General features: G+C 41.8%; 2 protein-coding genes across 2 annotated transcripts in view; one reads left to right on the forward strand and one right to left on the reverse strand.

The window, feature by feature from the left end:
• LOC148895400 (uncharacterized) overlaps positions 1-15316 on the forward strand; it is a 66634-nt gene that overhangs the window by 17968 nt on the left and 33350 nt on the right. The window lies entirely within an intron of this gene.
• On the reverse strand, positions 10733-14850 carry LOC148895401 (general transcription factor II-I repeat domain-containing protein 2A-like). Its single transcript, XM_089001010.1, has one exon. It carries the CDS (start codon positions 11838-11840, stop codon positions 10746-10748), a length of 1095 nt encoding a protein of 364 aa, XP_088857136.1. The 5' UTR covers positions 11841-14850; the 3' UTR covers positions 10733-10745.

Consider the following 15316-nt stretch of genomic DNA (forward strand, 5'->3'; position numbering starts at 1 on the left):
AAATGCAGGCTCAAAATGGTCAGAGTCAAGAGAGTGGCTTTAAACAAATGATGTTCGTGTGATATACAGTACTTCATCCATCTTTCCCATTTTTGAGAAAAAAATATTTTTGCGATCTCAAAACAAATGTAATCCTCTCCATTTTATATATGTTGTAGATGATGTTGAACCATTCTTTGATGGTAGGTGTTTCAAGTTTTAACCACTTGTCAAAGCCTTTCTACTAGCAGAATCAGGAATAAATATTTGGTATTATTAGAAACATTAACTGATGTAATGGTAACATTTCATGTACCTCCCTCCAAAATGGTACCAAGGATGTTCAGTCCCACATTGCCACCAGCATGCTGAAGACTTCGTGTAACGTTTCTATTGGGCTAGGGTGATGAAAAATCTTATCAGCGTTTTCCAACAAAACTCTCGCCAGACCTGTGAGCTTGAAATTTTCCATTGTACCACAGAGATTCTCCCAAACGTCTTCATTTAAGACTAAATCGCCATCCCGTTCCCGTTTTTGTTTTATATCCATTGAATTTTGTTTTATTTGTTGTCACCCCTTGTAATTTTTTAATTGAGTTTTTGGCTAGAGTTGTTAGTATAAACCTCCATATATACTTTTAACAGAGTATTTTCCAATCCTGATTGTGTCATTCCCTCCTGTATGTTTTTAATGTAATGTCTGAGCTGAAGGTATCTCTGAAAATCGTCTTTATCCTAGCCAAATTGCTTCTTCAGATTTTGAAAAGTATTTATTGTCCCTTTATGTAAAAAAGTGCAGTAAGCTGTTAAACCCGATCAAATCTTGTGTCCCAATCTTTTGGTATGAAATCTGGGTCAAATGTGACCCATCTCAAGATCGTTACCTCCTCTTTCAAATGATTATGAGCAACTATCCTGTCCCGTCCGTGTCTTGAGTGACAAGGAAATCCAGGGGTTGCCTAATGTTTTTACTTAATTTGTCAAGGCCTTGTCCCCAATTGCAGATTGTATCGGAAAATCGGATATCAATGTATTTTCACCTGGCGTAGTATTTTGGATTGCACAGGCAAATTAATGGTTTTTACTTGCTATATAATAATCTTTTAAACATGGGAGGGTTATTCCCCTTTGTTTTTTGCCAATTGTGAACTCTGATATCTAATTCTTGATTTCCGTCCCTGCCAAATGAATCTCGAAATTAACCTGCCCCACTCCTGGAATTGCTGGTCTGATATATTTAATGGAAGATTTTGGAACAGATACAATAGTTTTGGAAGAATAGCCATTTTAAAGTCCACATGTGATCCAAAATCATGGCAAGGTATAAGACCCCACCTTATGTCTTCCTTAATATTTTTGTTTAGAGGTAGGTAGTTAAGCGGGAACAATTTTGTCAAATCTAATGAAATATTTACCCCTAGGTAGCGAATTGATTCTGAATCCCATTTCAATTGATATTTATTTCTCATAAGTGCGGAGGACCTGTATTTGAAGCAGAGAATTTGTGTTTTGGGTACGTTGAGCCTATATCCTGATCCATAGTGTTCCAAAAGAACAAACAGCCAGTTCAGAGTTGTTCAGGGTTGGATAAATATACCAATATGTCATCTGCAAATAATGAGGTAACTTGTTCTCCCTGATTCATCAGTATTCCTTTAATCTTGTCGTCCTGTATGATCCATTGACTCAGGGGATCGATAAATACTGCAAATAGGACAGGGATTAGTGGACAACCTTGTTCCTCGTTCCAGTGGGAAGAGGTTGGATACAGCTCCATTAATTTTTATTCTTGCCATTGGATTGTTATAAAGGGCTTGTATTATTTTGACGAGATTATTGTCAAATCCGAATCTAAATTCACAAAGTCAAATGCTTTTTCTGCATCTAGCGCCGCGAGTGTTACCTCCAGATTATATTTTTATATGGTTTGTTACATGTAATGTCCTTTTGATACCGTCTTGTTTGTCTTCCACATTTAAAACTCGTCTGATCAAGACTAATTATTTGCGGAAAGTCCTAGTGGTTTACAGAGTAGGTATCTAAAGATTTTATAGTCCTGGTTCAATACGCTTACTGGTCTAAAATTGCTACAGTCATATCTATCTTTCCCCTCCTTTGGGATTAGTGATATCACTGCTTCCCTCCATGAGGGGGGTATATTTTTCTCTTTAAGAATCCAGTTGAAATTTTTGGTTGATCATTTTGGGCGATTTTAATCGAACACATCTAAACCGTGAACTTCCCACATATAAGCAGCATATTGACTGTTTCATCAGAAAAGAAAACATTCTCGATCACTGTTATACAGCACTCAAAGGGGCATACCGATCGGTTGCGCATGCAGCATTGGGCCTTTCTGACCACTAATACACTTAATTCCCACAGACAGACAGAAACTCAAATGTGTAAAACCGGTAGTCAAGACTGTGAAGAAATAGACAGATGAAGCAAAGTTATCTCCACAAGAATGCTTAGACTGCACTGATTGGAGCGTCTTTGAAACTTCAATGGGCATATTGGATGAATACACAGACACTATAACATCATACATTAGTTTCTATGAGGACATGTGTGGACCAACGAAGTTGTCGCGCTGGACATTACTGCACCAGTCCTTACGTTAGTACAGTCACCAAAATAGCTGTTTACCTTAACGATGGCTAATATTTATGGGAGAATAATGATGCACAGCCGTGTCAGTGATTGGTCTGGGAACTCAACAAACATGTATTCTACGCATGCTCATACAATGCATTACAACATCCGGGTTTCACATGATTAGCTTGTTCGCAGGTGACATCAATGTGTGAAATTACCCAAGCATGACTTGGGTACTTTCACACATCATCAAACACATTCCCACTCAGACATGTTTACAATTCCCTGTCGTAATAAACATGACAAATTTCGAAATAAGAAATACATTTTTGCAAAAATAAAACATTTTTCATATTGGCAATATTCATATTCACATTCCCCAGTTCACATCACTCTCCAAACAAATATCCCCTGAATCTTTCAAGTCTAATTTTTGTCACTGCTTTGGTAAAAAACATCAGCTACCATGTTTGCTGTAGTACAATATTTTATTGCTATTTTCCCCTCTGTGTGCGCAGACCGTACACAATGATATTTCATATCTACGTGATTGCTTCTCTGCCTACACACTGGGTTCTTGGACAAAGCTATTGCCCCCTGATTGTCCTCATATATCTTGACTGGTACGTGATGGTTACCACTATCCATCCCTTTCAATAGTTGTACAAGGTACATACTTTCTTGAGTTGTGGCCACCAGTGCCATATACTTAGCTTCGCAGGTAGATAATGCCACAGTTAGCTGTTTTCTACTCTTCCACAATAAAGCTGGACGTTCCTTAGTTAAAGGACAACCGGCGTCACTTTTTTGTTTCTTAACTGACATCAGAAAAACGTTTTATAGCATCTAAAATACCCAAAACACGCAGACTGATATTTTTAGTCAAATGCAAAACACCAATAAAAACTTAAAGTTGCCCAAAACTGCCGCAAAATGAGCTGAAAACTGGAGAGATTGAGAAAGTCCCGCCCCCTGTTCGTGACGTCACGTAAGGAACCTTCACAAACTGCCTTGCTTCAGAATCAAAATGGCTTCAGAGAGTTCAGATTCGGAGAAGATCATCTCTTGTTACTCATCCAGTTATGAATATGATTCACACCAGCTGAAAATGGCGCGTCACAACAACATCCGTGACACTCTGCGGAAGTAGTCGCCGAAACATGTCAGGTATTTGAACACCTACACTGTCTGTAAGTAAAGAATCTGCTTAACATTAGATATCAAGTAGACGGGATGAATGCATCAAGGAGTTTCGCCTCCTCGAAAAGCTGTCAAGGAAACGGGCTCGATATTGAAACCACCTGAGATTCAACCTGCGCTGCCGGGACGAAGAAGTCGTACCGGCCAGTCTGAGGATTAAAAACCCGATCCCAACCAGGAACGCGGAAAGAATCATCAAAAAGGTGCGGATGACTCTGATAGAAGAACGAATACGATGCACAGCAAACAAACTCAACAACATTAGCAGTGATCTACAGCGGCAAACGGAGCATTTCGAACTCCGGTTCCCCCTGGACAATTACACAAAAACAACAATAGACGGACATCTTCACAACATACACGAACAGGAATTCACCGCGACCAAAAACCGACACATACGGAAATTAGACAAACTCATCACGCAAAAGAAAAAGGCCGAATCGAACACATTTCAGACAAACGATAAATGGATACATACATGTCACGCCAAAACCTCACGCAAGCAGAACGCAGCATATTATCAAAAGGTCTCAATTACGCAGTCACCCCCAAAAAATACCATACGACAAATTCATTCTCGCAACGGAATTAGCGTGTGAAAAAATACAGAACCCAGCACTACGCAATGAAATAGCAGGCATTTTAAAAACGGCCAAACTACCACCCAGCAATATTACTAAAGAGGAAGCAAGAGCCATGATAACACTATCAAAAAACAAATACATCGCAATACTCCCCGCAGACCAGGGGTGGGCAATTAATTTTTATCAGGGGCCGCTTGAGAAACCTGAATTGTGTCAGAGGGCCACCAACTTTCTTTCATTGTAAATTCTCAAATTAAATATTTTGGATAGCTGGTACTGATAATCAGAAGAATAAAGCACTCTGTAAATATTTATATTAGGTTATGTGAAATTGTGGTGTATTGGTTAAATAAGAAAAACAATTATTGAACCAGTGCAATTTATTTTTAACTTGTTAATCTCCACAAACAATAACTTGTAATACGTCTGTGTAAGCTCTCAGTCGTACAGGAGTGGTCCATCGATGAGAAGGTTTCTTCAGCCGTCATCTGTACAAAAGTGAAGGTTTCGGACGTTTCGCCTCCTATCCAAGAGGCTTCGTCAGCGAACTAAAGTCTGACTGGTCGTATCGGCCCCATTTATATATCCCTAATGTCCAGACCTGGTGGCGCCGGACACAGCTATGATAGGTCCCTACTCTCAGGTTGGGGGGGGGCGCGGGACCCCCCCCTGTGGCCCTACTGATTGTTCCTACATTCCTGACTAACGATTGGCGTATTACACCCACTCCCCCCGGTATCACCTCATCAGCATAACGACCCTCATCAGCATTGCGAAAGTTGACTAACCTGTTTTGCCTGAGCAGGCTATTGTATGAACGATCCAAATTGAACCTCACACCACCAGACCGGTTTAATGAAGGATTTTGTTGTTTTATAAGAATCGCCTCTTTTACCCCCCTTTCAAACCATCTATGTTCTTTCGCTAAGATTTTAACCTCATTGTCGTCAAATGAGTGGTTGCTAGCTTTTAGGTGCAAATGTACTGCCGATTGAGGCCCACTAGTATTATCCCTGCGATGTTGATAAAGTCTTTTTTTGAGAATTTGTTGAGTCTCCCCAATGTACTGCTCTTTACAATTTTCATTCTTACAATGTATGGAATAAACTACATGACTTTGTTTTTCATTTGGTAGCCTATCTTTTGGATGCACTAATTTTTGCCTTAACGTGTTTATCGGTTTGAAATAAGTAGGAATTTTATGTTGCCAAAGGACTCTTTGTAATTTTTCAGAAACTCCTGCAATGTACGGTACTGCTACTCCTCTCCTTTTAGAATCTTGAGAATTATTGGTTTCGTTCGCTATTCTTTCTTTCTGACATTTGTTGAATGACCACTGAGGGTACCCACAGTTAGTGAGTGCTCTCCTGATATGTTTTGACTCCTTTTCTCTACCTTCAGTGCTAGTTGGAATTAGTTTAGCCCTATGCTGGAGGGTTCGGATAACTCCTAGTTTATGTTGTAAAGGGTGGTTAGAGTCAAAAAGTAAGTATTGGCCAGTGTGCGTAGCCTTCCTAAAGACTTCTGTTTTTAGAATAGACAGATGAAGCAAAGTTATCTCCACAAGAATGCTTAGACTGCACTGATTGGAGCGTCTTTGAAACTTCAATGGGCATATTGGATGAATACACAGACACTATAACATCATACATTAGTTTCTATGAGGACATGTGTGGACCAACGAAGTTGTCGCGCTGGACATTACTGCACCAGTCCTTACGTTAGTACAGTCACCAAAATAGCTGTTTACCTTAACGATGGCTAATATTTACGGGAGAATAATGATGCACAGCCGTGTCAGTGATTGGTCTGGGAACTCAACAAACATGTATTCTACGCATGCTCATACAATGCATTACAACATCCGGGTTTCACATGATTAGCTTGTTCGCAGGTGACATCAATGTGTGAAATTACCCAAGCATGACTTGGGTACTTTCACACATCATCAAACACATTCCCACTCAGACATGTTTACAATTCCCTGTCGTAATAAACATGACAAATTTCGAAATAAGAAATACATTTTTGCAAAAATAAAACATTTTTCATATTGGCAATATTCATATTCACATTCCCCAGTTCACATCACTCTCCAAACAAATATCCCCTGAATCTTTCAAGTCTAATTTTTGTCACTGCTTTGGTAAAAAACATCAGCTACCATGTTTGCTGTAGTACAATATTTTATTGCTATTTTCCCCTCTGTGTGCGCAGACCGTACACAATGATATTTCATATCTACGTGATTGCTTCTCTGCCTACACACTGGGTTCTTGGACAAAGCTATTGCCCCCTGATTGTCCTCATATATCTTGACTGGTACGTGATGGTTACCACTATCCATCCCTTTCAATAGTTGTACAAGGTACATACTTTCTTGAGTTGTGGCCACCAGTGCCATATACTTAGCTTTGCAGGTAGATAATGCCACAGTTAGCTGTTTTCTACTCTTCCACAATAAAGCTGGACGTTCCTTAGTTAAAGGACAACCGGCGTCACTTTTTTGTTTCTTAACTGACATCAGAAAAACGTTTTATAGCATCTAAAATACCCAAAACACGCAGACTGATATTTTTAGTCAAATGCAAAACACCAATAAAAACTTAAAGTTGCCCAAAACTGCCGCAAAATGAGCTGAAAACTGGAGAGATTGAGAAAGTCCCGCCCCCTGTTCGTGACGTCACGTAAGGAACCTTCACAAACTGCCTTGCTTCAGAATCAAAATGGCTTCAGAGAGTTCAGATTCGGAGAAGATCATCTCTTGTTACTCATCCAGTTATGAATATGATTCACACCAGCTGAAAATGGCGCGTCACAACAACATCCGTGACACTCTGCGGAAGTAGTCGCCGAAACATGTCAGGTATTTGAACACCTACACTGTCTGTAAGTAAAGAATCTGCTTAACATTAGATATCAAGTAGACGGGATGAATGCATCAAGGAGTTTCGCCTCCTCGAAAAGCTGTCAAGGAAACGGGCTCGATATTGAAACCACCTGAGATTCAACCTGCGCTGCCGGGACGAAGAAGTCGTACCGGCCAGTCTGAGGATTAAAAACCCGATCCCAACCAGGAACGCGGAAAGAATCATCAAAAAGGTGCGGATGACTCTGATAGAAGAACGAATACGATGCACAGCAAACAAACTCAACAACATTAGCAGTGATCTACAGCGGCAAACGGAGCATTTCGAACTCCGGTTCCCCCTGGACAATTACACAAAAACAACAATAGACGGACATCTTCACAACATACACGAACAGGAATTCACCGCGACCAAAAACCGACACATACGGAAATTAGACAAACTCATCACGCAAAAGAAAAAGGCCGAATCGAACACATTTCAGACAAACGATAAATGGATACATACATGTCACGCCAAAACCTCACGCAAGCAGAACGCAGCATATTATCAAAAGGTCTCAATTACGCAGTCACCCCCAAAAAATACCATACGACAAATTCATTCTCGCAACGGAATTAGCGTGTGAAAAAATACAGAACCCAGCACTACGCAATGAAATAGCAGGCATTTTAAAAACGGCCAAACTACCACCCAGCAATATTACTAAAGAGGAAGCAAGAGCCATGATAACACTATCAAAAAACAAATACATCGCAATACTCCCCGCAGACCAGGGGTGGGCAATTAATTTTTATCAGGGGCCGCTTGAGAAACCTGAATTGTGTCAGAGGGCCACCAACTTTCTTTCATTGTAAATTCTCAAATTAAATATTTTGGATAGCTGGTACTGATAATCAGAAGAATAAAGCACTCTGTAAATATTTATATTAGGTTATGTGAAATTGTGGTGTATTGGTTAAATAAGAAAAACAATTATTGAACCAGTGCAATTTATTTTTAACTTGTTAATCTCCACAAACAATAACTTGTAATACGTCTGTGTAAGCTCTCAGTCGTACAGGAGTGGTCCATCGATGAGAAGGTTTCTTCAGCCGTCATCTGTACAAAAGTGAAGGTTTCGGACGTTTCGCCTCCTATCCAAGAGGCTTCGTCAGCGAACTAAAGTCTGACTGGTCGTATCGGCCCCATTTATATATCCCTAATGTCCAGACCTGGTGGCGCCGGACACAGCTATGATAGGTCCCTACTCTCAGGTTGGGGGGGGGCGCGGGACCCCCCCCTGTGGCCCTACTGATTGTTCCTACATTCCTGACTAACGATTGGCGTATTACACCCACTCCCCCCGGTATCACCTCATCAGCATAACGACCCTCATCAGCATTGCGAAAGTTGACTAACCTGTTTTGCCTGAGCAGGCTATTGTATGAACGATCCAAATTGAACCTCACACCACCAGACCGGTTTAATGAAGGATTTTGTTGTTTTATAAGAATCGCCTCTTTTACCCCCCTTTCAAACCATCTATGTTCTTTCGCTAAGATTTTAACCTCATTGTCGTCAAATGAGTGGTTGCTAGCTTTTAGGTGCAAATGTACTGCCGATTGAGGCCCACTAGTATTATCCCTGCGATGTTGATAAAGTCTTTTTTTGAGAATTTGTTGCGCTCTGTCCTCTTTTATAATTACTTTACAATCCAAGAAGGCTAGTTGGTTCTCTTGAATGTCCTCACGAGTAAATTTAATGTTGAAGTCTACAGAGTTGAGATGATCTGTGGAGGATTGAATTTCTTGTTTCTTAATTATGACAAAAGTATCGTCCACATATCTAAACCAGTGTCTAGGTTTTGTCCCTGGGAAGGATGTGAGGGCCTGTTTCTCCATCTCTTCCATGTAAAGATTAGCCACTATGGGTGAAACTGGTGAGCCCATAGCACAACCATGGATTTGTTTATAAAATTTTTCCCGAAATTGAAAATACGTAGTATTAAGGCAGATTTCTAATAATTGGCAGATGTGATCCGGTTTCAGTTTGGTTCTTTCATGCAGAGAAACATCCGCCAGCAGCCTCGTCCTCACCACTGAGACTGCTGCTGGGGTTGGGACAGATGTAAAGAGAGAAGTGACATCGTATGATGCCAAAGTTTCCTCAGGTTCCAATATGAGGTCTTTGATCCTCTCTACAAACCCTGTGGTGTTCTCTACGTGGTATTCTGTGTTACCAACCAACGGAGCTAAAATAGTTTTTAAATATTTGGCTACATTGTATGTAGAGGAGTCAATGCTACAAACAATGGGTCGGAGGGGGAACCCTTCTTTATGTATTTTTGGCAGGCCATAGATACATGGCGTGGCCTCTCCCGGGTATAATCTAAAATACATCTGTTTGTCTATATGTTTTCCTTTCTCTAGCTTTTGGAGACAGTCAATCATTTCTTTCTTGTATCTATTGGAAGGGTCCCTTTTTAGTTCTAACCACCCTTTACAACATAAACTAGGAGTTATCCGAACCCTCCAGCATAGGGCTAAACTAATTCCAACTAGCACTGAAGGTAGAGAAAAGGAGTCAAAACATATCAGGAGAGCACTCACTAACTGTGGGTACCCTCAGTGGTCATTCAACAAATGTCAGAAAGAAAGAATAGCGAACGAAACCAATAATTCTCAAGATTCTAAAAGGAGAGGAGTAGCAGTACCGTACATTGCAGGAGTTTCTGAAAAATTACAAAGAGTCCTTTGGCAACATAAAATTCCTACTTATTTCAAACCGATAAACACGTTAAGGCAAAAATTAGTGCATCCAAAAGATAGGCTACCAAATGAAAAACAAAGTCATGTAGTTTATTCCATACATTGTAAGAATGAAAATTGTAAAGAGCAGTACATTGGGGAGACTCAACAAATTCTCAAAAAAAGACTTTATCAACATCGCAGGGATAATACTAGTGGGCCGCAGTACATTTGCACCTAAAAGCTAGCAACCACTCATTTGACGACAATGAGGTTAAAATCTTAGCGAAAGAACATAGATGGTTTGAAAGGGGGGTAAAAGAGGCGATTCTTATAAAACAACAAAATCCTTCATTAAACCGGTCTGGTGGTGTGAGGTTCAATTTGGATCGTTCATACAATAGCCTGCTCAGGCAAAACAGGTTAGTCAACTTTCGCAATGCTGATGAGGGTCGTTATGCTGATGAGGTGATACCGGGGGGAGTGGGTGTAATACGCCAATCGTTAGTCAGGAATGTAGGAACAATCAGTAGGGCCACAGGGGGGGGGTCCCGCGCCCCCCCCAACCTGAGAGTAGGGACCTATCATAGCTGTGTCCGGCGCCACCAGGTCTGGACATTAGGGATATATAAATGGGGCCGATACGACCAGTCAGACTTTAGTTCGCTGACGAAGCCTCTTGGATAGGAGGCGAAACGTCCGAAACCTTCACTTTTGTACAGATGACGGCTGAAGAAACCTTCTCATCGAATAACTTGTAATGTTTTCCACCTCATGTTACCTCTTCAGTGAGAATAATCCAGTCTGTTCTGGGCTTGAACAAGGGCATTGAAATCTGGCGGAATGTCTGAAGTGGCTATCCGAAGGACAGCTGAGAGGTGGTCATCAGTCATAGAGGATCTGTGTTTGGATTTGTTGAACTTCATAACTGAGAATGTCTGTTCACAATGATAGGTAGATCCAAAGAGGACTAGGATCCTCTGAGCATGCCTCCTCAGGTGTGGAAAATTCTCCTCTTTGAGGGCGGAGTAAAAGTCCAGCAGTGAGACTGGCTTGAAGTGATCTGCCAGAAGTGTGTCAGACTGCAGATCAATGAGTTCCATCTTAACTTCACTTGGTGCATCATCCACACTGCAGTTGAAGGGAGAAGAAACCATGTGCATTTCACTATCAAGAGTTTTGAAATCTTGAAATCGCCTTGAAAACTCTGCATGCAATGCTTCTAACGTGGTTGAGTACTTTTGGAGGTGATCACATGATCTTTTGGTTTCCTTAAGTGTTGGCAAGTGGGTCAGAATGTTGACCTTCACTTGGCTTGAGAGAAGCTGCAGTTTTCTCATGAAAGCCTTCACTGCACTGTACATCTCATGCACAAAAAGGCCCTTGCTCTGCATTTTGACATTTAGTTCGTTCATTAGTGCAGTCACATCCACAGCGAATCCGAGGTCTGCCAACCAGTCGTTATCTGAAAGTTCTGGGACGTCATGACCTTTCTGAATACAGAACTCCTGAATCTGGTCTCTCAGGTCCCAGACACTTTTCAGAACCTTGCCAAGGCTGAGGCACCTAACAGTGCAGTGATAGCTTATGTCACCATGTTCAGCCTCATTTTCCTCCAACAAAGCAACAAACTGTCTGTGATTTAAAGCTCTCGCTCTGATGAAATTAACTATTTTAGTGACAGCATCAACGACATGTTTCATTTTTAACACTGTCTTACAAAACACTTCCTGGTGTATGATACAATGCAAAAATGTCAATTTCTGATCAGGGTTCATTTCTGTCACTTTATCCTGCATTCTCTTTAAAAGTCCAACATTTTTCCATCTGTTGTCACACTTGCAAGCTTGTCCCATTTCAGTCCTAACATGGCCATACATGTATTTACCTCTCTGAACAAGTCATTACCAGTGGTTGGCCCTTTTATTGACTGCATGGCTGCCAACTCCTCTGTGATTTGAAAGTCTGCAGTTATCCCACGTAAGAAGATGAGCAGCTCGGTGGTGTCACGTACATCGCAGCTCTCATCCAAAGCCAGAGAAAACAAGTCAAAGTCGGCCGCTCTGTTCTTCAGCTGAAGCTCTAAGTTTCCCGCGATGTCCTCAATCCGCCTCGTTACAGTGCGTCGGGAGAGTGAAACATTCTCAAACGCGCCCTTTTTCTCTGGGCACATCAGCACAGCAGAGTCCAATAAACACTCCTTAATAAACTCCCCGTCGGAAAATGCCCTACTTTTTCTGGCGATTTTGTGAGAAATGACATAACTTGTCCTGACGGCTGCATCTCTGGGAGTGTGAAGTTTAGTGAAACATCCTTGTTGGGTTTGTAGTTTTGCAAGCAATGCATCAGACACCCTTGCACGCTCTTCACCAGACAGATTTCTGTATTTATCTTCATGCTTGGTCGTGTAGTGGCGATTCAAATTATATTCTTTAAACACAGCAACCTGTGTACCACAGACTAAGCACACTGCTTTACCTTTAATTTCTGTAAAGACATATTTGGCAGTCCATGTCTTGTTTAAAATACGGCATTTGTTATCAACTTTTCTTTTCTTGGGGTGTGCCGACATCTTGAACCTTGAGGGTTACCTGGCGAACAGAATCGCCTTCACTCACTTCCGTGTATACACGTAAGACGTACAGTCTACGTCGTGCATACGTAATTACCTAACGCTTTTCAAAATGAAAGTTAAATCATTTTTTTGTTTAATTTATGGCGTTTATGATTGGCCTCACGCGGGCTGGACAGGGACGTACAAAGGGCCGGATGTGGCCCGTGGGCCGTAATTTGCCCAGGTCTGCCGCAGACAAAGGCAGAACAACAGTTATTATGGACACAGAAAAATACGAAAAACAGATACAGCAGTTATTACAGGACGACGCCGATGAAATATTAAAGAAAGACCCAACAGAAGAAAAGAAAAACAAACTTATAGCACTACTCAAACCCCTATTAAACGAAAATAAAATAAACAAAGAGTCGTACAACCACCTGGGGTACCCACAGCAAACATCATCCCCAGGACTTACGGCACGCCAAAAATACATAAACCAGATACACCCCTCCGCCCCATGGTAGACAGCATCGGATCAGTCACGTACAACCTCTCCAAAGCATTATCGGAAATAATGAAACCGCTACTGGGACACACGGACCAACACTGCGAGAACTCAAAGCAACTCCCTACAGAACTCGCCACGATACAATTACAGAAAGACGAAATGTTCATATCACATGACGTCATCTCACTTTTCACCAAAACACCCACCAAAGCCACCATTCAGATAGTACAGGACAGACTCAAAGCAGACAGGACACTCAAAAAACTCACAAATCTTACAGCACAAGACATAACCCAGCTACTTCAGTTCATTGCCACATCCACATATTTCCAATTCAGAAACACCATATACAGACAAAAAGAAGGGTTCGCCATGGGGGACCCACTCTCTGCCATCATGTGCCCCGGAAATATACAAACCAACACTATGAAAACGGTATGTGGACGACATTCTGGAAAAAATCAAAACAGGACATACGCAATGGCTTACGGAACACGTCAACTCCATAGACACCACAGGCAGTATCAAGTTCACCCATGAAGAGGAAATAAACCAATCCATCGCCTTCTTGGACTTGAACATACACCACACGGACAACGGGGACATCAAAATAAAAGTACACAGAAAACCCACACATACTGACCAATATCTCCTTTGGACATCTGAACACCTCACTATTCATAAGTTGTCAGTCGTCAGTTACATGAACGCACCACAATAATCATGGACCCGGAGGACAGAACACAGGAGGAAAAACATATACAACACGCATTACAAAAATGCCAATATCCTCAGTGGGCAATAACTAAAGGGGCAGAGCAGGTCAAAAACAACACAAGACAGGGCAGAAAGAAAAAGCAAACAAACAAACAAGAACACAGAGCAATGGTATAATTTCCATACATGAGAGGAATCACAGAACGCATACAAAGAGCACTGAGGAAACACAACATAAACACACCGGTCAAACCACACGCAACTCTCCGACAAATCTTGGTACACCCAAAGGACAAAATACACCCGGAAAATAAATGCAACTCAATATATGAAATCCCTTGCAAGTCATGCAATAAATCATACATCGGGGAGACATGAAGGAGTTTCAATACAAGAAAAAAAGAGCACAAGAAGGAGTGCGAGAAGGAGACAGCAACAATACAAACAAGAGCAATAAAAGAACAAGCACAACAGGAGCACCAATCAGCCATCACGGACCACTGCAAAAGAGAAAATCACATCATGGACTGGGAGAAGGCCAGAGTCATCCGCACCGAAGAAAACAAACATCAGCGCTGGATCAGGGAGGCCATTGAAATCCGGAAGCAAGGACCAAGGACCATCAACAGGGATGAGGGAGCTTACATGCTCTCTACTACCTGGAGCAGTATCCTGGAGGGACGAGCGGACAGCGGGGGGCGTGGCTTGCCTGTCAGTTCTGACAGGTAGGTCACGCCCTCATAGCAACACCAGCTGAAAATGGCGCGTCACAACAACATCCGTGACACTCTGACGAAGGCGGAAGTAGTCGCCGAAACATGTCAGGTATTTGAACACCTACACTGTAAGTAAAGAATCTGCTTTACATTAGATATCAAGTAGACAGGATGAACTTAGTACAATGATGATTCACATAGTTCAGAAGAGGAACGCACAAGTGGTTTGCGATCTCTGAAAGAAGTCATTCCATATCAATTCGAGCCGTTTACAAGTGATGAAACCGGAGGAGAAGATCTGGACCGTGACGGTCGTAGCCCAGAAAATGCACAAGATGGCGCCCAAGCGGCGTTTCGTCCCAAGCTGGATATTGGACGCTTACAGAATACAGAATGGTTTGTATGTCCACAATGGATCTACATGTCGGCGTAGGGAACTTTTGACAGGGATATTGATATCTGCTTCTTGGCTTCAGGTGCATTTGTCAGAACTGCCAAGCACTGGAAACACCTGAAGAATGTCAATGTTGCCACGAAATACCAAAAGTGAAAGCAGAAATGGACGAGGAGGGCAGCATTACCTGCATCACGGAACACCCGGGTTTCGAGGCACTCTGCCTGAATCAATATGTTCTACGGGCCATGTATCGAGATTATGTCGGGCGCTATGGAGCACCACAAGGTCCAAGAGAAATCCATCAGTAAGTAGTCCATGCTAATGCTGGTATGACTTATTGACCATGCAATGCGGTAACAAAATGTATATTTATATTTTCAGAAAATACCGCTATGTGGCGTATCGGAATTTCGTACGGCTTTGCTGGGTGTACCTTGGGCGTTCGGTTAGGGTTCCACTGC

Source organism: Hippocampus bargibanti, linkage group LG07, assembly GCF_051943395.1.
Source record: "Hippocampus bargibanti isolate YZ-2025 linkage group LG07, ASM5194339v1, whole genome shotgun sequence".
NCBI lineage: Eukaryota > Metazoa > Chordata > Actinopteri > Syngnathiformes > Syngnathidae > Hippocampus > Hippocampus bargibanti.